Below are 26,019 nucleotides of genomic sequence, written 5' to 3'. Positions count from 1 at the left end.
AACAAGAGGATAAAATGACTAGGACGTGCTGGAATATAAAGCTGAGGAAAGAAAGACGTACAAGTAACTTAGCAAATGCCTTCTTCCACTAGGAGCAAATACTTAGGAGGTTGCTTTGCTAATGCAGTCTTATTTGAGTCATCCTATTGTTAGTGTTCTTAGAGTCAATGTAATATTTAACATGTTGGTCCTTCTTAAAATTATTCTCACTTACCTTTGATTCCTCCACATTCCAACTTATTTTATTGTTTCCAACATTTCCCTTATAACGAAGTCCTCATTGCCACTTCTTTATGTGAGTTAATTATGCCAAAAACGCAAGTACATCTGACTTAAAAAAGATTAAGGACGTCTATGGTAGACTAGGTGAGGGACGGGGGGGACCAGGGGGGACCGGGGGGGGGACGGGGGGACGGAGGGACGGAGGGACGGAGGGATGGAGGAGAGAATTTCACAAACAGCCTTTTAAGAGTATGTCTGGACTCAACCAAATCACCTAAGTAAAACAACTTGATAGCTAGAAATTGGATAAATAAGATGGCAGAGATGCTTTGGGTTAACAAGAGGCTTTAGCTTTAACAGATAACCAAGAATCAGGACTAAGACCTTGAGCCTGTGCCACGCCACTTCATTAGAACTGTAATTTCCACACGAAGACCCATAAAAGGGAAAGCCCTCATTTAAAAGGGAGTTGGGTAAAGGGGACGAGAGACACTCAACACAAGAGAAGAAAAACAGCAAGCAAAATTGTCTTGGCTTGGGATCTTTAAGGGTAGGGACAGTTTTCCCTGAGAAGTTGTAACAATCAGCTTGGCTTCGTTAGTTTAGAGTTTCATTTAACATTACTGCAGAATCTATAAAACTTCAAGCCAAGAATTAATGTAATGTTGTTCCAAATTGATAAAGCCCTTGCGACCCCTGGCAGAAGGAACACAAATCCATGCCTCAGAAACACACCCTCATCTCATGCTAGCAGAACTCCTCATGATAAAGTCTTGCCAAACATGGGCTTACAATACAAATTATAGAACAAAGGAGGAAACAAATTATGAGCAAAAGTACATAGAAATCAACAGTGAATTGAACTACCAAGAAGTGCTACTGGCTATAGGGTATAAAGTGTTATGTTCAGAGATTAAAAGGCAAAAGAAGATCAAAAACAGAAAGGGGATTAATCATACATGAAAAAGGACAAAATGGAATTCCAAATAATCAACAAATGTTTTAAAAGTCCTTAAACAAGACATTAGAAAGAGCTAAAAAAAAAAAAAATTATAAAAAGAGAGAACTAGGAAACAAGTTACCTAGGACACAGCATACAAAAACAGCAATATGAAAGAACTTAAGACATACAAGACTGGTTAAGAGTGTATCATACATACAGTATACCTAAGGGGAGGGGAAAAGAGTTGTCAGGACCAGAAATGGGGCAGAGTCAAAATTAAAACTAGACAATTTAGATTTTTCTAGAATAAAAATATGAATCAAAGTTTATAAAGGACAATAAATCTGAAGCAAGGGAAAAAAGTATCTAGACACATCATAGAGACTCACGTCTAGATAAAATAAATTATCTTAAAGGCATTCAGAAAAAAAGGCAAATTACTTTCCAAGGAATACAATTAGATTGGTTAGACTTCTCAAAAACAGTATGAAAGCTAGGAAGCAGCAACATAACCTAGTTTGTAAGTAGCGAGGAGAGGAGGAACTGCAGACTTAGAATTTTATACCCAGACAAACTATCATGATTTAGGTAAGACAGAAATAACCCTGATGAAATTTTGCTCCTGGACTTGTGGAAGCCATCTTGCCTCCCAACAGGGCCTGACAATGAAATACAGATGAAAAGAAAAACTGTGACACTTTTGAGCCCTACAACCTTAATGCCAGCCATAATCCCTGACATCTGAGTTCCCTGAAGCAATCTCTTTACCATTTAGTTTTTTTTAATTAAGAAAAATGGAACATATGTTAAAACAGAGTTATTGTTAACCTATATAACCTACCCCTTCCCAAAAAATAATCACAGGGTAACTTGTTCAGGAAATATGTCTGAAAGGGAACTTTATGTAGAATTTGAAAATACCTAAGAAGAAAAATAATCAGTTTAGGAGTCTGTAGAAAAGTATCTAAGATAACAAAAGTTGATAAGTTAAAAGGAGGCCTGGAAACCAGTCTGAACAGTGGGTAACTGCATTTATGTTTTTAAGACTGTAAGTCAGTACAGTGTGAAAGAATTGGCAGGACATAGTGCCTGGAGTTAACTGAGAATACTGGAACACTATCCTAATTTTAATTTAAGAAAATTTAAAACAAACCAAAGAGGTTACTGCCTGTCTGCAATTGACAACTATAGAGCAGACTCTTCCAGATTAGCTCAATCTAGCCTTGAGCTCTTACTACTTTCATAGTTGTATATAACCAATAGCAATGCAAAACAATTCATGCCTATAAACATGCAAACAAATTCACTCTCTTGGAATTTCAGTTGACTCCCCCATGAAAAAGCCAGTTTTCTGTTTTAATTCATTTCATCTTACCTGTTTACATTGCATAAATGTTTTTTTGGATTCTACTTTGAACCAGTTTTAACGTGTCTGGTTCTCTCATTAACAAAAATGAAAAAATTCTTAAATATGGATGTATATAAAACTCATGATTTTACCTTTTATGTTTTAACACCAACAAAACAAGGCAATGTTTCTAATAGAAACCATATTTCTGAGGTTTAGACAAGTTGTAAAATTTTGTTCTGAGCCAGCTTCTTCATCTAATCAGAAACTTACAGATTTCATTGAAATATAATTTGTTTCATTTAAAATGCATTGATTGAATCTTACAAATTTTATTCTGATTAAGAAACAATTTAATAGTAACTCCCTCAAATCTGCAAAAAATAACTGCTATGTATTTTAATAGGCTTTATTAACTCACCTTTCAGACAATGATGTCCTTAGCATATAAATTGGAGCAAGATAAAAGGCCTCTTTTGCCTTTTAAGACATACTACAAGAATCACTTTATGGACAGTCTCTCAGAAATGCTTTCTAGCTTATTACTCAACAAAAAATCCCAAATGTGTGCAATTATCATAGTAAGCTTGAGTGATAATTTTCCAACAGGTAACATAGGCAAAAAAAAAAAAAAATGTGTGTAATATAATATGCATTGGAATGAAAGTCCATCTACCAAATTTTATTGTCATCCCTAAGAACTTTCTCAAATGTGCCAAACTTACTCAAATTCTTAAGTTGTAAATCCTTTGTGTCTTTATGCCTTCTCACCCCCCTTGCAACTGATTACCTTGCCTCTACCACAATTGAGCTGTCTGGAGAAGAGGAAGGAGTCAAGGAGGAAGCAGTCAAGGAGGAGGCACAAGAGCCAGGGGAAAGTTTTGTGGTCATTAATGCTTCCTGGACCACAAGTTTCACTACTTTAAGTACCATTTATCCTTTTGTTCAAAGGCAAATGAAAATATTTCATTTGGTATATAAAAATCTTATACAGTTTTAAATTTAAAGTGAAATTCATGTTGCAGAAGGAAGAGATAAAGTTACAGAAAATTTTCTATGGCAATTCAAATACACATGGGTTATTGAAACGAAGTTATACAGTGTCTTTCCTAAACAGGTTTTAAAGAGGGGGAAAAAAAGCTTCCTGGGCACCCAGATGGCTAGGAAGGCTTGCCTCCTGTTGGTCTATAATCTTAACAGAAACTATTACTTAGATGTTATAATTCATCTTAAAATAATACCCTTTAAGCACTTAGTATTTTAATAGTTAACATCATTTCCAGTCCTAAAATAACCTTACAAGTATTCATTTCTTTATTTTCACAGGTAGGGAAATGAACTTAGAAATTAAATTAAAAACACGACATCACTAGTAATTATAAAGAAAGATCTGGGCCTAGGTCTGTTCAACTTCATAGACTATTTCTATTATACAATACCATTGCTTTGCAATAAATTTCACTAAGTCTCAAATTTAGACTGCAAACAAATTTAGTATCTATTACCATATTTATATCATTTTACTTGGTAATAGAAGGTAAAAAATAAACATGCTCCAAATATTACAATAGGTCTTTTGCTATTCTGTGTTCATTTTGGTGAAACAAATGGAAACAACAATTGTCATCTCAAGATGATTTACTTTAAGGGCTATCAAAATTTAATATAGTATATACTAAAAAACAAACCTCTTCTGAAACTTTAACACAAAATTGAGTACAATGAACCAGATTATATATATACCCTTTACTTCTGAGAGATTTCTCAGGCATTTTTAATATAACTGCATTTTAATTTTCATTAAAGTTTCATTCTTATCTATACTGTAATAGCATTACTACATTCTTCTCCAAATCTCTCTTAACCCATTATGGTAGATAACTATAGCAAAAGATATGTTCCAGAACAGTCTTAAACCATAAAGTTCCTAAAACAAATCACCATAACACCTTTAGGTCATCGTGCACATTTTAAGTAATCTGACATTTAAACAGAATTGTATCAAAATTCAGCAAATGAACCACACTACAGTGTTTGTCCCTTCTATCTAGTCTCAAGTAAAAAGACTTACCCCATGTTTCTTAGCAGCTGTGACAACTTTAAGGAGGGTATCTTCCTCAACAAATGGCCTCACAGCATCGTGGACAATCACTATTTCTGGCTTAGAGAGTTTACAGTTGAGCTGATCTTCCGCCAGTGCTTTTAGTCCATTGAAAATTGACCTGTGGCGGGTCACTCCAGCTTCGACCAGTGAGATGCGTTTATGCTGATACTTCTGAATAATACTTTTCATTACTTCCATGTTCTCTCCAGTTACTGCCACAACAATGTCCTTTATCCAATATACTCTAAAAGGAAAGTATGTGTATTTCATAAGTTAATTCTTAGACAACTAAAGTGAGTAACAAAATTGAATCACTAGTATTGGTATATATTTACATAAGGAGACTAAAAACTACAAGTTAATATGTCAGTCTTATGCATTTTTATTACATCTAGTTAAGAGATTAATGAAAAAGAATTGGTGAGCATTTAATACTAAAGCTCTAGTGTTTCACATTACACAGAGTATTTTACATGATGTAGTATATGTATAGTGTCTAGTATACAGTACTACAAGATACCATTTTTTACTTAAGCTAAATTGGAACTAGAGTATCAGATTGTATGAGAAAATAGCCTATATTAAGAATATGCTTTTAAACTTTTTTCCGAATACTTTTCCCTTCAATGAAATAATTCAAAGCACTTTTGAGATCCAAAAGTTGACTGTCACTTTCAAGAAGTCCACTAAGTTGGCAGCCAACCACTTGAATACCAACAAAGCTGGAAAACTTAGCTAACACAAGCCTTACTAAATATGTAACTTAAATGGGAGAAATCATAGCAATTAATATTGTATAAATAAGGTTTAAGTAAAATGGAAAAGCTTACAATTCATGAAATAGGATTATTCTACTGAATCATATACAAAGCAATGTTTTTGTTGCAAAACATTTTCAAGACAGAGTCACATTCTGTCCCTTAGGCTGGAATGCAGTGGCATGATCTCGGTTCACTACAACCTCTACCTCCTGGGTTCAAATAATTCTCATGCCTCAGCCTCCCAAGTAGCTGGAATTATAGGCATCTGCCACCATGCCCAGCTGTGGTTTTTATTTTTTTTTCCCCATAGAGATTGGGTTTCACCATATTGGCCAGGCTATCCTAGAACTCCTGACCTCAAGTTACCCGCCTGCCTCGGCCTCCCAAACTGTTGGGATTACAAGCATGAGCCAATCCACCCGGCCTATAAAACATTTTCTTAAAGAAGGACCTACTGACTACCAGACTGCAAGTAGTCCACATTACTGAGTTGCTGCTGCATTCAAGTCTGGCAGATTTGTGTTGAACACCAGTGCTAATGGAGACAAATGTCACTGTAGACTCAATATTCTACAGCCCAAAAGCCCAGACCAAGACAACTATCTCTGATCCATGATATAAACTCTGAATAAAGACTTAATTTTTAATTTTTAGCCTATGAGATTCTATACTTTCATGCTAGAACAGTTAAGTGTTTAGAATATTTTTAAAGATATGGAAGGGCCTGAAAATTACTGCATAAGGATTACCTTTACTGAAAAATGAAAGTTAACATTGGGTTGCTTTGTTATTCAGTAATGTCCCCTACCTCTTGTTATTGAACAGACCCTTACCACAGCCCAAAACACCATTCTGCCTGTAGCTAAAACAAGATTACGCTGATGAATAAAACCAAGAGCTACTTTACATGTGGCACTGTCTTCTCATTTTAAGCACATTTCTTTAATGAATGTTTACTGAGCACCAATACATTATCAGCATCAGCCAGGCATGGCTGCTCACGCCTGTGATCCCAGCACTCTGGGAGGCTGAGGCAGGTGGATCACTTGAGGTCAGGAGTTCGAGACCACCCTGGCCAACATGGTGAAAACCGTCTCTACCAAAAGTATAAAAAATTAGCTGGGTGTGGTGACACATGACTAATCCCAGCCACTCGGGAGGCTGAGGCAGGTGAATCGCTTGAACACAACAGGCAGAGGTTGAAAGGAGCCAAGATCGTGCCACTGTACTCTAGGCTGTGCAACATAGTAGGACTGAGACAAAAAAAAAAAAATAAAATAAAATAAAATAAAAAAAGCACTGAGGATACAATAGAAAAAAGCCCAGGCATGAAACAAAAACACCAATCAATAAATGCAAGCTGTCAAACAGAATGAACTCCAAGTTCAGGACAGCCTGTAGGCTGAGTAGCTGAAGAGTCTGAAGGAGGGTTTGAGAATGTTCTCTAATGAAAGGGAGTTTGCACTGAAATACAAGGGGTGGGTGGCAGGTAAGCAGGCAAAGGGGCTAGGAGTGAGAGAGAGAGGAGTGGTCCAAGTAGAGGCCATGGTAAGGTCCTCACGGGCTGAGAGGAAGCAGAGCTGGAGTTCCCCAAGCAAGGAAAAGGGCCCATGCAGAACCTGGAGACCCTATCCTAGGGGTTTTAACCTTTAATCCTAAAAAGAGGATAGGCACCCATAGAAAAGCTTTAAGCAGGTGAGTGCACTCATGCTTAAAGCCAATGCTCCCTCATTATGTTCTAATAGGAGTTTTTGGATAAACAGAATAATGAACCCAGAAAGATGTGCACTTCCTTACTCATGAAACCTGTGACTATGCTACCTTAAATGGCAAACAGGACTTTATGGAGGTGATTAATGATTTTGAAACAGGGAAATGGTCCTCAATTATCTAGGGGGATCCAATGTAATCACAGGAGTCCTTATAAAGGAAAGGAGGCCACAGGAGAGTCAATGGAGAAGATGTGATGACAGAAGCAGATGTCAGACTGATGCAGGGCCCCAAGCCAAAGAACACGAGTGGCCTCTAGAATTTTATTTTTTGAGACAGTCTCACTCTGTCACCCAGGCTGGAGTACAGCGGTGCATTCTTGGCTCATGCAACCTCACTCCCAGGTTCAAACAATTCTCCTGCCTCAGCCTCCCAAGTAGCTGAGATTGCAGGCACCTGCCACCACACTTGGCTAATTTTTTATTTTTAGTAGAGATGAGGTTTCACCGTACTGTCTAGGCTGGTCTCAAATTCCTGACCTCAGGTAATCCACCCACCTCAGCCTCCCAAAGTACTGTAATTATAGGAGTGAGACCCATACCTGGCTGGCCTCTAGGATTTAGAGGAAGGCAAGGAAATGGATACTCCCCAGATCTTCCAAAAGGAATGCAGTTTTGCCCACACCTTGACACAGCTCAGTGAAACTAAACTGAGACTACTGACCTCCAAAGTTGTAAGAGAATGTGGTTTTAAGCCGTTCAGTTTGTGGTAATTTTAATAGCAGCAATAGGAAACACAAGAGCATAAATTTTACTCTGACTGCAGGGAGGAAAAAGGATTCGGCAGAGAGAAAGGATACAGAGAGACCAAGTGGAGGCGGCTGCTATAATCTGGGCAATGCAATGATGGTGGCCTGGGTCCCATATGGAGCTTGTATTTGGGATTTTAGAGATAGTATATTCTAGAGGTAATCATCTACATAAGTAAGGAAGAAAAAGTAACGAAATAAGACAAGTATCACATAACAAAAGCCAATATAAATTAAGTACCATGTCTTAAGCATTTTTCATAGTTTAACTCTTGTAATCTTTACAATACCTCTACACAATCTCTCAAATAAGAAACAAAAACATTAGAATATATAATTACATTTTTCCTATACTACTATCTCACTCTAAAAGAATTGAAGCAGTAAGAAATGTTTACCATTTTTCAAGATAATGCATTTCATTTTATTTCCTCTTCTAGAATGTAGGCTCTATAATAGAAACAATGTCTGCTTCATCCATTGCCTTACACCTAATACCTAGTGGCTGCTCAGTATGTATTTGTTGAATAAATGACCCTGATCTGTCTCATCTACCAGGGCAGTGTAACATCTTACAACACAGCATAGTCTCAAGAATTATGAAAACAAAGGAGGCTCTCATTACCCTGACTAGCTACAAATATATAAATAAATCCAAGAATGAAAAAAGCATTCACTATGCAATGTGATTTTGTTGATTGTTTTGCTTCTAGGTATTTGACTCTCTGCTCTGATTTCTACATCCTAAGGCTCCTTGAGAGCCAGGATTGCTTTCATGTTCCACACACCTTGAGAGGATTTTAATCACAATCAAACAAAAGTAATACCATTCAGAACTCCAAAGAATCATCTGTGGTAATTAGTACAGGCAATGAAAGTGATTCCAGAATAAGACTGGACATGGGTTATTTCCTAGGCCTTTCATTGCAAATTTAGCAATTGCAGAACTTAAACTGCACTCGCAGTTTCAAATTAAAGTTCTCAGCAAGTGGTAAGTGACAGTTCTTCAATCCCTCTTACATGTGGGATTTCCCAAGGTTCTGGCTCCACTGCCACAGCTGTGACCCAGAGTCATCTCTAGCCTAGAGATGACTCTCAGCTGTTTCCTCTTACTCTTATCTCAATACAATCCATTCTCACCACTTCTCGATGATCTTTCTCAAGCACAAATCTGAGGTCATCCCTTGCGAGGCCCTTCAGGACCTGACCTCAGCCTACCTCATGCACATCATTTGGTCTCTTCCATTCCCTCTTACTCTCATACCAAACTGCTCCCTGAAGGGAAAGCATCTCTCACACTCAGTTATTTGCATATACTGCTTACCTGGCCTCTCAACACTGACGCCATCCCTCTCTCCCCACCGCACCTCCTCAGCTCTTGCCCGAGTTCTACTTACTTACTCATCAGTTTTCAGCTCACAGATGGCCTCCTCCAGCAGGAAGCTATCCCTCACTGTCATTCTGGGTACAACATCTCTGCTTCTCAGCTTGCAGAGTGCTTATACACACAGAGACTCTTTTGAACTATACTGCACTCTGTTTATAACCTTATCTTCCTCACTAGGCTGCCAACTCATAGAAAGCAAAAACTAGGCCCCAGAACTTGGTGCATACTCAACTTCCAGTAACATAGTAGAAATAACACTTAAGATATATGGAACATTTGTTAGGTCCCAGGCAATGTGTAGAATATTTTGTATTATCTCAATATCCATATCTGCTCTATAAAGCACATTTTCATTATCTCGGCTTTACACATGAGAACACAGGCAGTAACCTGCCCATTATCACACAGCTTAGAAACTAAGGGACCAAGCTGTGAGCTCAGTCTGACTTTGAAGCCTGCAACTTTAGCCTGTGTAAATGCACCAGCACTGTCTCTGAGAGGAAGGTGTAAAATCCAGGAGAGAAAAAATCATTTTGGATCATTGTATCTACAGCACTTCATTTATATTAAGGTTGAAACACATAACATTTCTGCTTTTATAGTCAAAACCACTCAGGTTTCTTACAGTTTCTTGTAACTCAAGCAGAAGTAGGCATTCTTTCATGTGTTCATTTAGTCATTTAACAAACACCAAGTATCTAGCATTTGCCAGGCACTATGTTTCTAGCATAGTTCTAGCATAGTGACTGGCAAATGCTAGATACTGGCCAGTCAGTAATGAACAAAGACTGACAGAATTCCTGACCTCTCAGCCACATGTCAATAAGTACATGTTAAATAAATCTGGAGAGGAGAATGCTTTGAATAATTCGGCATAAAAACTGCTTAGATTTATAGAAAGCTACTAAAAGCAACTATTTCATATATACTCCAGTTGTTTATTAGTGTGACATGTTAACTTTTTAAAACAGGAGTTATAAGTACATTTTCAACTAAATCGGTAGGATTTTGAAGCGAAGAGATTACAACTTGTCCTTTAAACTCTTCACCTGTTACTTTTCATAGTTTATTCTACCAGCAAAATTGGTTAAACTTTTAAAGAAATCAGGTTGCTACTTTTTAATGACTTTACATTGACTTAAATGTTAGAATGTGATGTAGAAGAATTAAAAGGAAGATAGGATAACACTTGACATAAAGTAGTCACTCCAGTATCTGCTCAATGAATTAACTCCCAATTTTACTAGATTGACTTAACCAAAATTCTGTTCCATCAGACAGAAAACAGCCAAAGTAGATGTAAATAATTACAGACACTTATGGCCTTACACTATTTCCAACAATTGTGTGAGACTCTAAACAGAAAATGTCGTTTTAAACCAGTATTTCTCAAACTGCTGGTTTCAGGACCCACTAGAGTGTCATAAAACAAGTTTATAGTAAGTTTTAGACCAACATTGTTGCGTAAATATAATGAAAATTAATATAACAGTAAATGAAAATGCATAACACAGAGATAAGTTGTTTTCATGAATTTTCCTTCAAATATGTTTAAGTGTATAATAAGTGAATATGTGTTTGTCACTGAGCCATGAGGCAAGAATGTCATTTCTGTAACAGGTTACAAAAGAATTTTGGAAAACACTGTTTTAGACCTCTCTTCAAAGATAACAGGCTTATAAAGCTATTTTGATCATCAACCAAGCATACACCCAGTACTTGCAAGTACTGTTTGTATTCCAAAGGATTTATTCACATTCTTTTCTAGTTATAGAATTCAAAGTCTTTTACAGTATTAAAATTTAATAATGTAAAAATCATAGGACTGAAAAACACTTTAAGTACCTTACATAGTGCCTACAGATCAAATATTTGCTGAATAAAGAAAGGGATCTAGTTTACCGCTTAACTGAGGACAAGTCCACACCAAACCCCCAGCAGCCTAATTCCGTCAAATTCTCCTGAATATTTCCTTTCTAGCACATTCCATAGGCAAACAGGAACCTAGCCCTAAGCTCTATTACACCTACAGACATCGCAGAAGAAATATAGTATCTCAAAAGTTATTTTCTCCTGTAATAACAAATACTGCTTACTGGAAAACTTGGCCCAGACAGTTTTAACTGATCAGCTGGGAACAGAACATTTTAACAAATGTTTTATGAAACAGATGGGAAAGATCAGGCCCTGTTAACACCTCTGAAGCCCTCTCATCCAGTCTGCAGAAGTTTGGCTGCAAAGGGACAGTGGCAGCTGCTGCTCATTACTGTGACAGCCTTCACGGAAACTTGGTCACTGGATTGTACTATGGACCTAATTCATAGACTTCTGTTTCTCTATACTGACCCTGACGTTTTAGCAGCAAAATATTGAATTGGCATGAGGAGGCTGGCTCTTGGATTACCTTTGCAATGTCAAGCCTTCCTACTATGGCCCATGAAGGCTGCCGGTTGTCAGGCCTTAGCCTACCTGCCTTAGTCTTAGCACTTATTTTGAAGGCATTCCATGGGGTCTTTTGGAAATGCAACACTGATCTGTTATCATCTGACCTGTACAAAATACAAATCCCATGACTCAGACTTGACCCTTTCGTTAAGGAAGCCTTGAGACAAAATTTTAAGTCAAATTCATCTAACCACTCAACTAAAAGCATTCCTTTCTCATAACGAATCTCTAATACAGTTCATTACTAAGAGCTATCAACACTGGCTCCTAAATATTTCTTCTGTCCATTCCCATTATCTCAGCCAAATTCAAGTGATCAACAACATTCATCTGGACTAACATTTATATCTTTATTTGTGTATCTTGTTCAACAGTATTTGCTGTGGTTTTGAGAAATATAGGACAGAATATGTAAAACACAAGAAAACAATGGACAAAAGTTTAAAAACTAAGCTAATATACTGAAACACACACTGTGGAGTCTTAATAATGAAACAGACTTTCATTGATTACCAAGCCCAATCTCACTCTGCAGATTAAATTTCCATAATATCAACACATACAGATCTACAAAGCCCATTTTTCATCCCAAATTTACCTGGAGTTGTCAGACTCAAGGAGACTAATTTTCTCCAGCCAAACTGATAAGATTATGAAACATAAATCAAAGTGGCAAAAGATTAACATATAATGATACACACAACTATCACAAGGTCTAGAATACTTTTTCATCAGTGGAACAGCACATTTTCCTGTAGAAGATTTATAGGGGAAGCAGAGTTATAACAAACATGACAAGCATGAAACTATCTAAAGGAAAAACTTATCTTAAGCATTGTCCTCCACCTAAGAGAGCTCAAAAACCTCATTAACTATGAGGAAAACCCTGCCAGACCTTGTTCAAATCCACTGTCAGGAATTCCCACTCCTACCCAACCCATCACCAAGTTGGAATAAGCATGGCTGAAGTTTGCCTCTCTTCTTTGCTTTTGTTGTAGTTATCTTAGTCTATTTTTCAGCTATTCCAGGTTGACTACCCCCTCAGTCCCACACACACTTTATGACACTTTCCTTAGATATTTAAATCAGAAATCAGATTACTGGCAGGAATTTTTGCCTCCTACGTCAGATACAGGGAGTATTTTTTTAAAAACAGTAAAATCTAGATACATGAATTGGTCAATTATGAGTGAATGTTACTGTTTGTCAGAGCTTTATGCCCTTGCCAATAACACCATCGTCATGATTCCTTGGAGCAACATTTCCTTATAGAATCTCAGGTCACAAAGTGATAGTTATCTAAGGGATTATTACCCCTAATCTCAGTTCCTTGTTAGTAAAAGGTGAAAAGTAAGATTCCCTTTCGTTTATAACCTGGGGTTTAATAATTATATTTCAATTCGGTTAAAATGTCAAAACAACTTTTGAAATCCTAGAAACATTTTTAATCAGCTTCTGAAAGGATCTAGTTCCCAGCATAACATAAAAATGAGTTGTTATATGTGATCCTTCCTAGTTATATCATATGCACAAATCTGGACTACCAGCTATATAATCTTTAAGAATGAAGTATATTAACCTATACACACATTCATATATACTAATACATATGTATATGCATATACATGATTCTTAATCATAGTATACAAATTATATCCACAAACAACATAATCTTGATACCTTCAATACTTAACTGTAAATCTCCATTTTCTCGGAGCCTTTAACCAACATGCTTCAGATACTGGAGAATTCAGAGGTACTTTTGAATACCATTTAATCTGATAATTAGTTTTCCAAGCTATTTCAATAGTGCAAAGTAGGACTTGGCTAAACTAGAAACTCTTTTCCAATTTTGTCAAAAACAAAATGAAAAAGGAATCTGAAGTTCCAGTGAATTCACAAAATTGATTTTCTTTCAATGTCGCCTCCAACTACTTGATTTTAGAAGAATAGCTTTTTTAATGTATGGCATGTCTGAAAAGCAGAAAACTTCCTTCACTTGTCTACCTTAGGCACTAAGGATCTCATTGTATCAAAATGTAGTGTCTCTTAATTCCCCCAAGGCCATAGAGCGCCTAACTCAAGTCATTAGCTGTGCTGATTCTCAGCCATAGAATAAGGCTCAGTATCTACCAAAGATCTGAGAGTTTTACTAGTCCTCTTGAAGTATTCAATCAGGTGTCCTCTTTTCAGTGTTCTACCCCACCTTCAGGGGTACCCTGTGCCTCTGATGTCTGTACTTTTCCAAGGTCCTATAACTTTAATCATCTGACTTCCTAAGAAGTTCAGGTGGAGCTTCAGTTCTACCTCACAGCTTATGTTTCAGCTTTCCGAGGCACATTATATCTCATTAGGTTACCACTTGCTCATCTCCTGAGTGTATGAGTACTTATCTGCTGCACTGCCTCTCATTCATTCTCTCTTCTGTAGCTATGCATTTTTTGCTCCTTTAGGTGGGTCAAGGAAAGAGTAGAAACAAAAATATGTATAAGTAGCAGCCTTTAACTAGAGGCAAGACTAGCCATGTTGCTTTACCATTTCCTATCCCGATTTAGGAATTTGGGGCCAAAGTTTGCAAGTTTCTCCCTTCTCTTTTGTTGTCCCCAATTAAATTTTGGTTCAAAATTCCAAAAGACAAATCAACCCATAAGAGTTATTTTCAATGGTAGTTTGAATTTCTTAGGTGAGAAAGAAGAAAAAAAAATTCTCAACTGCTCAGCCCTCTATTAGTGAGACAGCAAAAGTTTGGGCAAGGAAAATCCTTACTTATGAGGGGCATATAAAATGAATTTTGAAGTCAAATTGAGGGCATCAATTTCAAACTACTATAAGGCTACAGTAACCCAAACAGCACAGTACTGGTACACAATAGACACAGACCAACGGAACAGAGAACCCAAAAATAAAGTCAACAAAAATAAGCAATGGAAACAGAACTCCCTGTTCCATAAATGTTGGTGGAAGAGCTGGCTATCTATATCCAGAGGAATAAAACTGGACCCCCACCTTTCACCATACACAAAAATTAACTTGAGATAGATTAAAGATTTAAATGGAAGACCTCAAACTGTAAGAATCCTAGACGAAAACCTAGGAAACACCATTCTAGGCATCAGTCTTGGGACAGAATTTGTGACTAAGTCTTCAAAAGCAACTGCAACAAAAACAAAAATTGACAACTGAGAGCAAATTAAACAGCTTCTGCACTGCAGCCAGGTGTAGTGGCTCACACTTGCAATCCCAGAACTTTGGGAGGCCAGGATAGGTGGATCACCTGGGCTCAGCAGCTCAAGAAGAGCCTAACCAGCCTGGCCAACATGGCTAACCCCCATTTCTACAAAAAATACAAAAAAATTATCTGGGCATGGTGGCACCTGCCTGCAGTCCCAGCTACTTGAGGGCCTGAGGTGGGAGGATCACTTGAGCCAAGGAGGCTAAGGCTACAGTGACCTGAAATCCCACCACTGTACTCCAGCCTGGGTGGCAAAGTGAGACCCTATCTCCAAAACAATGAAAGAGGTTATGCACAGCAAAAAAAAAAAAAAAAAAAAAAAAAATGCTATCAGAGTAAACAGATAGTTTTTCCATTATCCAGCAAAGGCCTAATATCCAGAATCTACAAAGAACTTTAAACAACTGAACCAGCAAAAAAACAAATAACCACATTAAAAATGCAAAATGACATGAACACACACTCCTGAAAAGACAACATGGAAGTATCCAGCAAACAAAAAAATTCTCTACATCAGTAGTCAGAAATGCAAATCAAAACCACAATGAGATACCAGTCAGGATAGCTATTGTGAAGAAGTCAAAAAAAAAAAGACGCTAGCAAGGCTGCAGAGAAAAGGGGAACACTTACACAGTGCTGGTGGGAATGTCAATTAGTTCAGCCATTGTGGAAAGAAGTTTGGAGCTCTCTCAAAGAACTTAGAACTACCATTCAACCCAACAATCTCATTAGTGGATATATATTCAAAAGAAAACAAATGTTTCCACCAAAAAGATACATGCACCATGTTCATCACAGCGCTATTCACAACAGCAAACACATGGAATCAACCTAGGAACCTATCAATGATGAACTGGATAAAGAAAATGTAGTACATATACACTATTGAACACCATGTAGCCATAAAAAGAAGAAAATCAAGTTCTTTGCAGCAACATGGAGGCAGCTGGAGGCTGTTATTCTAAGCAAATTAACAGAGGAACAGAAAACCAAATACATGTTCTCACAAGATGGATCTCAACAATGGGTACTCATGAACATAAAGATGTCAACAACAGACATTGGAGAATATTATATAGAGGGCAAAGCTTGAAAAACTATTCAGTATTACACTCATTACCTGGGTGATGGGATCAATCATACCGTAAACATAAGCATCACAAGATATACCCAAGTAATAAATCTATACATACCCTCTGAATCTAAAATAGAAGTTGATGAAAAAAAACTTTTGAGCATCACATACAGCTCTTGAAAAACAAGAAATGACATTCTCTCAGAATTACCTAGATGATTGACAGTGGTGACACCCAATTAATTTTCTTATTTGGGACAATGAGAACTGCAGTTTCTTTAATAAGTAAAAAGCATGCATAATTTCTCAACGGAGCAAAAAAAAGTAGTCTTATAAGACATTTTATACTTCTATGTCCTTTTCCTTATTTGAATTTGTATAAATTATCTTTTTTAATGAAGTGACTGAGGACTTTTGGCACCATACCCTAAGAAAACGATAGTCTGTAGGGTTGATCTTTTACAGAAGGAGATAAGGGCTTTCCCTTGGCAAATGGCCACCCACACACTGCTATAAAGGAAGCTTTCCAAGGACTTACTAGGATATACCCAACGTATAATCATGTTCCGTTAGTTCTTCAGACATAATAGTGATAAAAATGAGCCATGAAGTGTTTCAGAATGGAAATTTTGATGAATTACTATCGCTATTAGGATTTTATGACTGCTGTTATTAAGTGAAAGTGGAAGACAAGCAGTTTTTTATTTTCCATTAACAAGGCCTTTCCAAACATTCTTTTGCCTTAAAAGTGGGTATGTTAGTCCGTTTTCACACTGCTATAAAGAACTGCCCAAGATTGAGTAATTTATAAAGGAAAAAGATTTAATTTACTCATAGTTCAGCATGGCTGGGGAGGCCTCAGGAAACTTACAATCATGGTGTAAAGTGAAGGAAAAGCAAAGTACCTTCTTCACAAGGTAACAGGAGAGAGAATGAACACAGAAGGAACTACCAAAAACTTATACAAGTGCCACATCTGTGAGACCTCATTATCAACAGCACAGCATTGGGCAAACCACCCCCACAATTCAATTACCCACACCTGATCTCTGCTCCATGATTCAGTTACCTCCACCTGATCTCTACCTGTCCCATGATTCAATTACCTCCAACTCATCTCTCCCTTGACACACAGGATTATGGGGATTGCCAAACCGTATCAGTAAGATGTTTAGTGTCCGCCTATCTTAGGCTGCCTCAGAAGATGCAAAAAATTCAATTTAATGCAAAAGTTTTCTCCATGGGACAAAAGTCCAGTGTAGACATGACTATAATCCCCTATAGCTAATTACCAAGCAAATAAAGATCCTGATGGCCACTGTGTCCCATGGAAATGTCTGCATATATGAGCTATGTTGTCACAATGTTCATGGCACTGAATATTTTAGGTAAGTGGTTCGTGGAATGGTTTCAGAGACCCCTCCCTCCACCGCCCAGAAAAACTGAAAGAAGTTAGCAACTAGAATCATTTCAAATTTTGAGTTTCAGATGTAATCATTGGGCCGATTACACAAATCATCGGTGATTATGGCGTTTTACACTTCCATTTTCCAAATGCCAATATTCAGAAAGTAAAATAATATGAGACCCTTAATCCGCCTTTGTGAAAATTATAACTGAGGAAATTAGGACTGTGAAAGGTCAGACCTAACCGACTCCATCTTGCTTCTACCCATTAAGCTGTTCTTGTTCATTCCTTGGTGTAGGCCTAACTAACCTTGGGAAGGAATTTAGTTTATGGTTTGACTCTGAAACAAAAGTGATAATAATCCTTTCCTGAAAAAAAAAAAAAAAAAAAAAAAAAACCCTTCTTGCCTGGGGATCGCTCTGCCTTGGTAAGACTAACAAATTCGCTACAAGATTAGAAATTACGGTTTAGAAGTCATGCAGCCTCTGGCTCCAAGAGTCTGAACCTCTCCAAATTGCTCCTGGGGATAACATCACTATTGTAAAATCTAAGGTCAGTGCTTGAGATATTTTACAGACCTTTCTTTCCATGCATCAGCTGACACCAGTCAGACTGGTAATCTGTCTCATCCAGTTCTGCAATCTCACCCAGGAACCGAAGACAGCAAGAAAACCTCACTTACACCCCGCCTGAGTCCATCTCCAACCTAAACAATTAGCACTCCCCACTTTCCAATCCCCTACCCGCCAAATTATCTTTAAAAACTCCGATCCCGAAATGCTCGATTTGACTAATTTTTTGAGTAATAATAGAGACCGATGTGAGTAATAATAAAACTCCAGCGTCCCGCACAGCAGACTGCGTGAATTACTTTTTCTCCATTGCAATTCCCCTGTTTTGATAAATCGACTCTGTCTAGGAAGGAGCAAGGTGAACCTGCGGGGCAGTTAAAAAACAACTTGAGCATTTTGGCTTTTGAGCGTACGTGAGGATTTGCGAGGGGCTCCTTTCTGGAGATCGTGCCACTCCCCTTGGACTAGAATATCACTAGCTCGGTTTTCAAAACCTCCTGCACAGGCTATGTATGCTGAAGGATGACATCTATCTTGAAATAAAAACGATTCGCTTCAATTCTAAGCTTCACAAACTACAACGCCCCAGGCTTCAGAGAAGCTCAAACACCTTAGCAAAACTATGAATATCTGTAATGACGCTGCTTCCCACCTCAGCACCCCCGCCCCAAGCTCCACCTTATTACTCAGTGCTAAAAACAAAGTAAGATAAGTATTATAACGTACGCCTCCATTTCACTTCCTCAGCTCCTCACTGCTGTTCCCCTATTCCTCCTTTTCCCATTCCCTCTGTTTCCTTTATTTCCCCAACTAGTTAACTTCAGTGCCTCTTCTAAGATAAAGGAGGTGTATCTTAAATTGAGGCTTACATCCCTATCCACCCTTGAAAGGTTGCTAAGTTCTGCTCCTCTCCCCTCCTGCAGCACCTAGTAATTAGCGCAGTTGGTCTCATGGAAGGTGCTCGGTAAATTTAAAAAAACACACACAAGGAAAACACACCCTGGAAACTAAGCGTGCCCGTACTACTCAATCCACGCATGCGCAGATGCAGAGCCCAGGACAGCGAGACTATCCCGACAGCTTCTTCCTCAGGCCCCAGTTAGAACTCCAAGTCGCTTATTCCCAACCCATGCACTCTCCAATCCCGTGCCACACGCCGGGCCTTCCCCACCACCTCATTTGCCTGGGCATGTAAAGGGCTCGGTGGGGCAGCTGCAGCTTTGCCTGTCTGTTAAAGGCCAGAGCGTCCCATCTCTGAAATGCCGGAGGGAACAGAGCTCAAGCTTGAATAACTGAGGGCGGCCCGGCAGTCCCTGAGGTGAAGACGCCGGCGCGAGAGCACCGGCAGGGCGGGGAGCGGGAGGCCGGGCCGCAGGGAACCGCGGGGCGTACCCAGCGCCACTTACCTCTCCAGGGCCTGCAGGGTGTAGCTGATGAGCGGCCTTTCCAGGATGGGGCAGAATTGCTTCGGGGTGGGGACACCCATCCTCTCTCCGCACCCCCCCGCCGGCAACACCGCAGCCACCGCGAGCGAGTGGCGTCCGGGCTGGGCCCCAGCCGCGCTCTGCAGTGAGGCGGAAGCCGCTTGGTCCGCGCCTTGCTGACTGCTCAGGCAAGGACCCGGCTCCGTGGGCCTGGAGCTGCCCGGCGGCCCGGGTTCCATGGCTGCAGGCTGAGCGGCGGGCCACACTAGCCCCGGGCCGATGCGACCCCACGCTGCTCCCACCCTCGGCCGGGGTCGCGGAGTGAAGAGCAGACCACCGAGAGAGTCTCAGAGGGCGGAAGACGAAGGCGCCCCCCTGAGCCGCCCCGGCCCGGGTGTTGCTACCCCGAAGGGGACGTTTCCGACAGCCGCGGCAGCATCTGAGGCTGCCGCTCTGCCTTCGCTGCGCAGCTACGGGCTCCTCACCCGGGCCCAGCGCCTCCGGGAGGGACGACTTGCCCGCCCTGCGCTTCCCCCGGGCAGGCCCAGCTATCGCCACAGGTGGAACTGTCAGCACGCACTACAAATGTAAAGATCGCAGATACTTAAGGGCCTTGAATGAGTTTGCAGGAGAGCTCAGGCCTCCATCCCATCCCTTCCGACTTTAAACTTTTGGAAGAAATTGGGATTCACAGAATGGGAGGTAGGGTGCATATGCACCTCAATTATCTGAATTTCATTAAGCTCTAGAGGCTTCCTGGTTCTACCCCGGGTAAAGACAGATCGATTAGGAAATGTTAGTGTGGCACATCAATAACCCAAACTGGTGGCTCTCAAAATTGTCTGCACGTTGGAACCACCTGGGGATCATGTCCTGGCGTCTGTGTTTCACCCTCAGAGATTGGGATTTAACTGGTCTGGTGTGCCCCGGGCTTTGGAATGTTTTCAAAGATCCTCAGGTGAATCTGATGAGCGTGCACGTTTTGGAACCACAGGGTCAAAGCAATACTAATTGCTGAACAATCGATACACCTGATGTCATTTAATCCCCAGAAGAACTCAACTATTGCCAATTCCCTTTTTACAAATGGAGAACCAGGTTAAAATGGTTAATTTATGTAAGATTGCAAAACTAACAGCAGAGCGGCCCCAAGGTCCTCATACAGAAGTAGGCTGAAGGTGAATAATTTCAGGCCTAAAGCATATCTTACCTTACTTAGTACTGTTGTTGCTGGTGAGGTTTACCATTAAAATATAGTGAAGAATTTGGAGAAGGAGAGCACTATTGCATTAGGTCCCTGAAATGTAAACTTCATGAAAGTAGTAACTCTTTTTTTTTTTTTTTTTGGCTTGGGTTTTGTGTTCCCAGCTCATGGAATGTAACAGAAACTTAATATTTGAGTGAATTGCTGATTAAATAGATTAATAAACATTAAAGTGTATAATCATCAGTAATTCATAGTCTTAATGCAGTGGTTTATGATTCATAAAAAATAACCTTTTAAACACTGGAAATATCCAGTTATAGGATTTATTACAATTTTTATTTTTACCCATTTTCTCAGTTGAGAGCATACAAAATGATGTTTTCTGCTTTTTGTTTAGTCTTATTGAAGGCATTCTTTCACTTTTGTTACTTTTATTATAATTAGCATTTAGGTCCTGTGTTAACTCTTAGCTGAAAAGTGGGTGCCATAATATACTTCCTTGTCATTTTTATTGCTGTTCTTTCTAATTTGATCTTGAGGTCTCTCTCTTTGAGAGTGACTTAAGCCAGAATAGCCATTCTTCAGGAAAGCCCAGACCCAAAGAGGAAACCTAGGTTCTGGTGTGCAGATGAGATGCTAAAGGAGGTAACACACAAAACTTGTGAAATAACAGGCATATTTTATTACTTACAGATTCGCCAGAGAATAAGCCTGATGGGAAGTCTGGAGATAACGGGACACCCAACCAGCAGGTGCGAAGGAAGAGAGAGGACTGGTGGGGCTAAGTTGAGGCCCAAAACCTTTATCCCTGAGGCTTTCCAGAGGGGTTTGTGGATTGACTAGTTTAAAGAAAACACCAGCAAAGGGGGAACTTGACTCTGGTGTCGACCACTGGGTTTTATCATGGTTAGCAGCTGTGGGATGTGTTGGGGCTTTGGTCGTGGAATGAGGAACAAGTGTTCTATATCACAGGGAGGGGAAGTTTTAAGTAGGCCTCAGGTGATGGCATACAACTGGGTTTCAAACAGCTTATATCAGGCCTAAAAATGGATGCCTAGGCAGCAACTGTATTAAACAAGTTTGGCACAATACTTGACTTCATAGCATCACTACCACACCTGTATCAGACATTTAATAAATATCTGTTGACTAACTGGGTAGACAAATGAATGAGTCTGAGAGCAGGAAGGTACTTCATATTAGTATTTCTATTAGTGTTGATCTTTAAAACTGTTTAATCTAAAGGTGGAGTTGTTATAAAGCTTTTCTTTCTTAATCTTAAGCAAAGTATAGTAATACAGCTCTTGTTATACTAATTGCTATAGAATAATTTTATATAATTAAACATTGGCAAATTTTAACTAGAATCTTATTTAGTTTTGTTCTTAGAGTAAGTATATCAATTTAGATCTTACATGAATCCTTAGATCCTTAGATCTAACATACTGTATATATGTCTAGCAGATCAACTTGCAGTGAAAAAGGGCAGACTATAGTATTCATTTATATATTAAGTATGAAGCAACATTTTTCTCTGTCTCCTTTTTATATAAATATAATCAGTTCCATGTTATGTGTACTTTGGGTAACAGATGTAGCTTTCTCGTTACTTAATACTGAGTTATAGCAGCCATATCATGATAATATCTTCTCTGCGTCAGGCATGTGAAAGTACATACCCTGAAACGTGAAATCCTCTGGTAACCATTGGTAATAACCATTCTGAAGTATCACTTGAAGAGTTTAGAAAAGATAAATCCCAACTGAATTATGAAGCAGAGCATGCAGAGTGGGAAGTTCTTGGAGGGGTTTTTGTTTTGAGCTTCCACGATAGACAAAATAATGGTTCTCCAAAGATGCCCATGTTCTTATCTCCAGAACCTATGAATATGTTATCTTACACTGCTAAAGAGACATTGCAGATATGACTAAGTTAAAGATCTCGAGATGGAGGAGAGCACCCTGGATTATCCAGGTGGGCCCTATACAATCTCTGGCATCTTTATAAAAGAGTTCAGAGTCAGAGAAGGAGGCATGAGGATGGAAGCAGCCATCAGAGAGCAGACAGCAATGGAAATGTGGGCAACCTTGAGAAGCTGGAAAGGGCAAAGAAGCAAGCTTTTCTGTTAGAGCTTACAGGAGAATATAGCCCTGCCATCCCATTTTCATATTTCTAACATCTAGAACTATAAGATAATCTACTTGAGTTGTTTTAAGCTGGTAAGTCTGTGGTTATTTGTTATAACAGCAAAAAGAAACTAATATAGGTTTCACACTGAGGAATATTCTTATTTGGACTATAATCTCCAAACAAAGTTATATGTAGTTAGAAATACAGTGATATGATTGAAAAAAAAAAAAGGCACTGTTCATTCAACTTTATGTCCTGTTACTAGAGCCCCAGTATTATGACTTTTAAAATAAATCCCTTGTCCTGTGAATTTGAAAATGTGTTATAAATGTTTAAAGCATAACTTTGTAATGTATACCACAATTTCACAACCTGCCTTTGGCATGCCTTTAATTTTTTTAAAGTAGACTCTTCTTAAGACTAGTTTTAGGTTCGCAGCAAAATTGAGAGAAAGGTACAGAAATTTCCCATATGCTCCCTACCCCCACACATACAGAGCCTCCCACACTGTTAACATCTCTCACCAGAGTGGTACATTGCTTACAACTGATGAACCTACAGTGACACATCATTATAACCCACAGTCGATAGTTTACATTAGGGTTCACACTTGGTGGTGTACATTCATTCTGTGGGGTTAATAAATTTACAATGATGTGTATCCACCATTACAGTGTCATGCAGAGTAATTTCACTGCCTTAAAATCCTCTATGCTCTGCCTATTCATATTCATGCCTTCGTTTCCCCTAATCCCTGCCCAAACTCTGGCAGCCACTTATCTTTTTACTGTCTCCATGCTTTTGCCTTTTCCACAACATCATATAGTTGGAACCATACAATATTCTTTTCAGATTGGCTTCTTTCACTTGGTAATATGCATTTAAGTTTTCTCCATCTATTTTCATGGCTCAACACCTTGTTTCTCTTTAGCACTGAGTTTTTTTTTCTTCTGGATGTACCATGGTATGTTTATCTATTCACCTGTGGGATTGTTTTAGAGGAACTTCCTGGGCTCTCCGGTTTTCCAGCTTCAGATGGCTAGGGCTCTTTGTTCAGTTTCCCGCCTGCGGGCCAGGTAGAGCTCTTTGTTTCCAGCTCACAGCCCAGGTAGCCTCTTCGGTGGAAGGGGCTCTGTGACTCAACGTTATAAAACAAGTAGCCAATCCAGTAACAGTATCAAACACCGATCAATCCACAGGAGGTTTGAAAGAACTCCTCTCATTAGATGAGAACATAAAAGGGGAGGGAATAACTCAAGAGTTAAAACTCCAGTCACTCCTGCCTGAATGGATTCCTTTCCGCATCCCCTCCCACGAAAGCGTGGGAGCTGTTCTTTCACTCTGCCTAATAAACTCCACTTCCACTACTCTTTGGGTCCACAAATTTAATTTTAACAGCAAGTTCACCCGGCCTTTAGCGCTCCTTTCCCCATTCTTGATGTTAGGAAGGCCAAGAACCTAGCAGCCTAGCTATTGCTTCCGTGGTGGACTAGCGGGTAGGACTTCCGGTTTTCATCCAGGTGGCCCTTCTTCAACCCCTGGTGTGGGAAGCAAGCAATCCAACTGAACTTTCATCACTACTCCGGTAACATACCTATTTAAAGATATTTTGATTCCTTCTAAGTTCTTGCAATTATGATTAACCTGTAGTAAACATCTCTGTGCAGGTTTTGTTTTGTTTCAGTTTTTAAGTTCTGGGGTACATGTGCAGGATGTGCAGATTTGTTACCGAGGTAAACTTGTTCCACGGTGGTTTGCTGTACCTATCAAACCTTCACTTAGGTACTAAGCTCAGCAAGCATTAGCTATTTTTCCTAAGGCTCTCCCTCCCTACTCCCCATCTCCCTGCAGGTCCCCATATGGCTCCCCTCCCTGTGTCCATGTTTTCTCATTATTCAGCTCCCACTTACAATGAACATACTGTGTTTGGTTTTCTGTTCCTCTGTGCAGGCTTTTATGTGGACTAAAATTTTCAATTCCTTTGGGTAAATATCAACGAAAAAATTGCTGAATTGTATGAGGAAAAGTATGCTTAGTTTTGTAAAAAACAGCCAAACTTTCCGCCAAAGTAGCGATACCATTTTGCATTCCCACCAAGAATGAATGAGAGTATCTGTTGCTTCACATCCTTACCAGCATTTGGTGTGTCAGTGTTCTGGATCTGGCCATTCTAATAGGTGTACAGTGGTATCTCAGTGTTGATTTAATTTATATTTATTTGATGACACATGATGTTAAGCATTGTTCATATATGAGTACTTGCCATGTGTATCATATTTGGTGAGATGTCAGAGTCTTCGTCCCGCTTTTTAGTTGGGTCATTTGTGTTTTCATTGTTCCGTTTTGAGAATTCTTCGCATATTTTGGAGAACCATTTTTTATCTAATATTTATTTGGCAAATATTTTCTCCCAGTCTGTGGCTTGTCTTTTTGTTCTCAACAAGTGTCTTTTGCAGAGCAGAAATTTTAAATGTCAATGAAGTCCAGCTTATTGTTTTTCATCATCACCTAGATTTTCTCCTATGCTATCTCTTAGGAGTTTTATAGTTTTGTGGGTTTTTTGTTTGTTTGTTTTTTATTGTCTGTGATTCATTTAGGTCAGTGAGTTTTGAGTTAATTTTGTGAAGGGTATAAGTTTTGTCTGGATTCTTTTTTTTTTTTTTTTTACATGTAGATATGCAGTTGTTGTAGCAACATTTGTTGAAAAGACTATCTTCACTTTATTGTATTGCCTTTGTTCCTTTGTCAAAGATCAGTTGACCATATTATTTGAGTCTAATTCTAGTTTCTTTATAATGTTCCATTGATTCATTTCTACATCCTTTCATCAATACCACACTGTCCTGATCACTGTAGCTTTTTATATGTCTTGAAGTCCAATAGTGTTTGTCTTCCAACTTTGTTCTTCTTCAGTATCGTGTTGGCTATTCTGGGACTTTTGCTTGTCCACATAAACTTTAAAAGCAGTTTATCACTATCCACAAAATAACTTGCTATTTTGATTGGGCATTGAATTTATAGATCAATTTCTGAAGAACTGACATCTTGGCAATATTGAGTCTTCCTACCCACAAACACAGAACATCTTTACTTAGTTTTTTTGTCATGTCTTTAATCAGTTTTTTACTTTTTCTCATATGTATCTTGTACATATTTTCTTAAATTTATACCTCAGGATTTCATTTTGGGTGGGGTTAATGTAAATAATATTATGTTTTTAATTTCAAATTCCACTTGTTCAT

The 26,019-nt window shown here is 38.9% G+C and overlaps 2 protein-coding genes across 13 annotated transcripts in view; one reads left to right on the top strand and one right to left on the bottom strand.

The window, feature by feature from the left end:
• The window catches only part of CRPPA (CDP-L-ribitol pyrophosphorylase A), a 331,189-nt gene extending 311,453 nt beyond the window's left edge, over window positions 1-19,736 (bottom strand). For all 12 annotated transcript variants that reach the window (XR_004271443.1, XR_004271445.1, XR_004271444.1 and 9 more), the window contains exons 1-2: window positions 19,422-19,736; window positions 4,585-4,861 (exon numbers count right to left, since the gene is read on the bottom strand). Coding sequence is in view for 9 of the 12 variants with exons in the window: in XM_032286714.1 (XP_032142605.1) it covers window positions 4,585-4,861; window positions 19,422-19,678 (534 nt within the window). In the remaining 3 variants the exon portion in view is untranslated. The remainder of the gene's footprint in view (window positions 1-4,584; window positions 4,862-19,421) is intronic.
• A 447-nt stretch (window positions 19,737-20,183) lies between these two features.
• The window catches only part of LRRC72 (leucine rich repeat containing 72), a 160,763-nt gene continuing 154,927 nt past the window's right edge, over window positions 20,184-26,019 (top strand). The window contains exon 1 of the mRNA XM_032286727.1: window positions 20,184-21,398. The gene's annotated coding sequence lies outside the window, so the exon portion shown is untranslated. The remainder of the gene's footprint in view (window positions 21,399-26,019) is intronic.

The sequence above is a fragment of the Sapajus apella genome, unplaced genomic scaffold (assembly GCF_009761245.1).
Source record: "Sapajus apella isolate SASKATOON/1434 unplaced genomic scaffold, GSC_monkey_1.0 scaffold19, whole genome shotgun sequence".
In the NCBI taxonomy this organism is placed as follows: domain Eukaryota; kingdom Metazoa; phylum Chordata; class Mammalia; order Primates; family Cebidae; genus Sapajus; species Sapajus apella.
The sequence above is the reverse complement of the archived record's forward strand: the minus strand, read 5'-3'. Positions and strand labels throughout refer to the sequence as shown.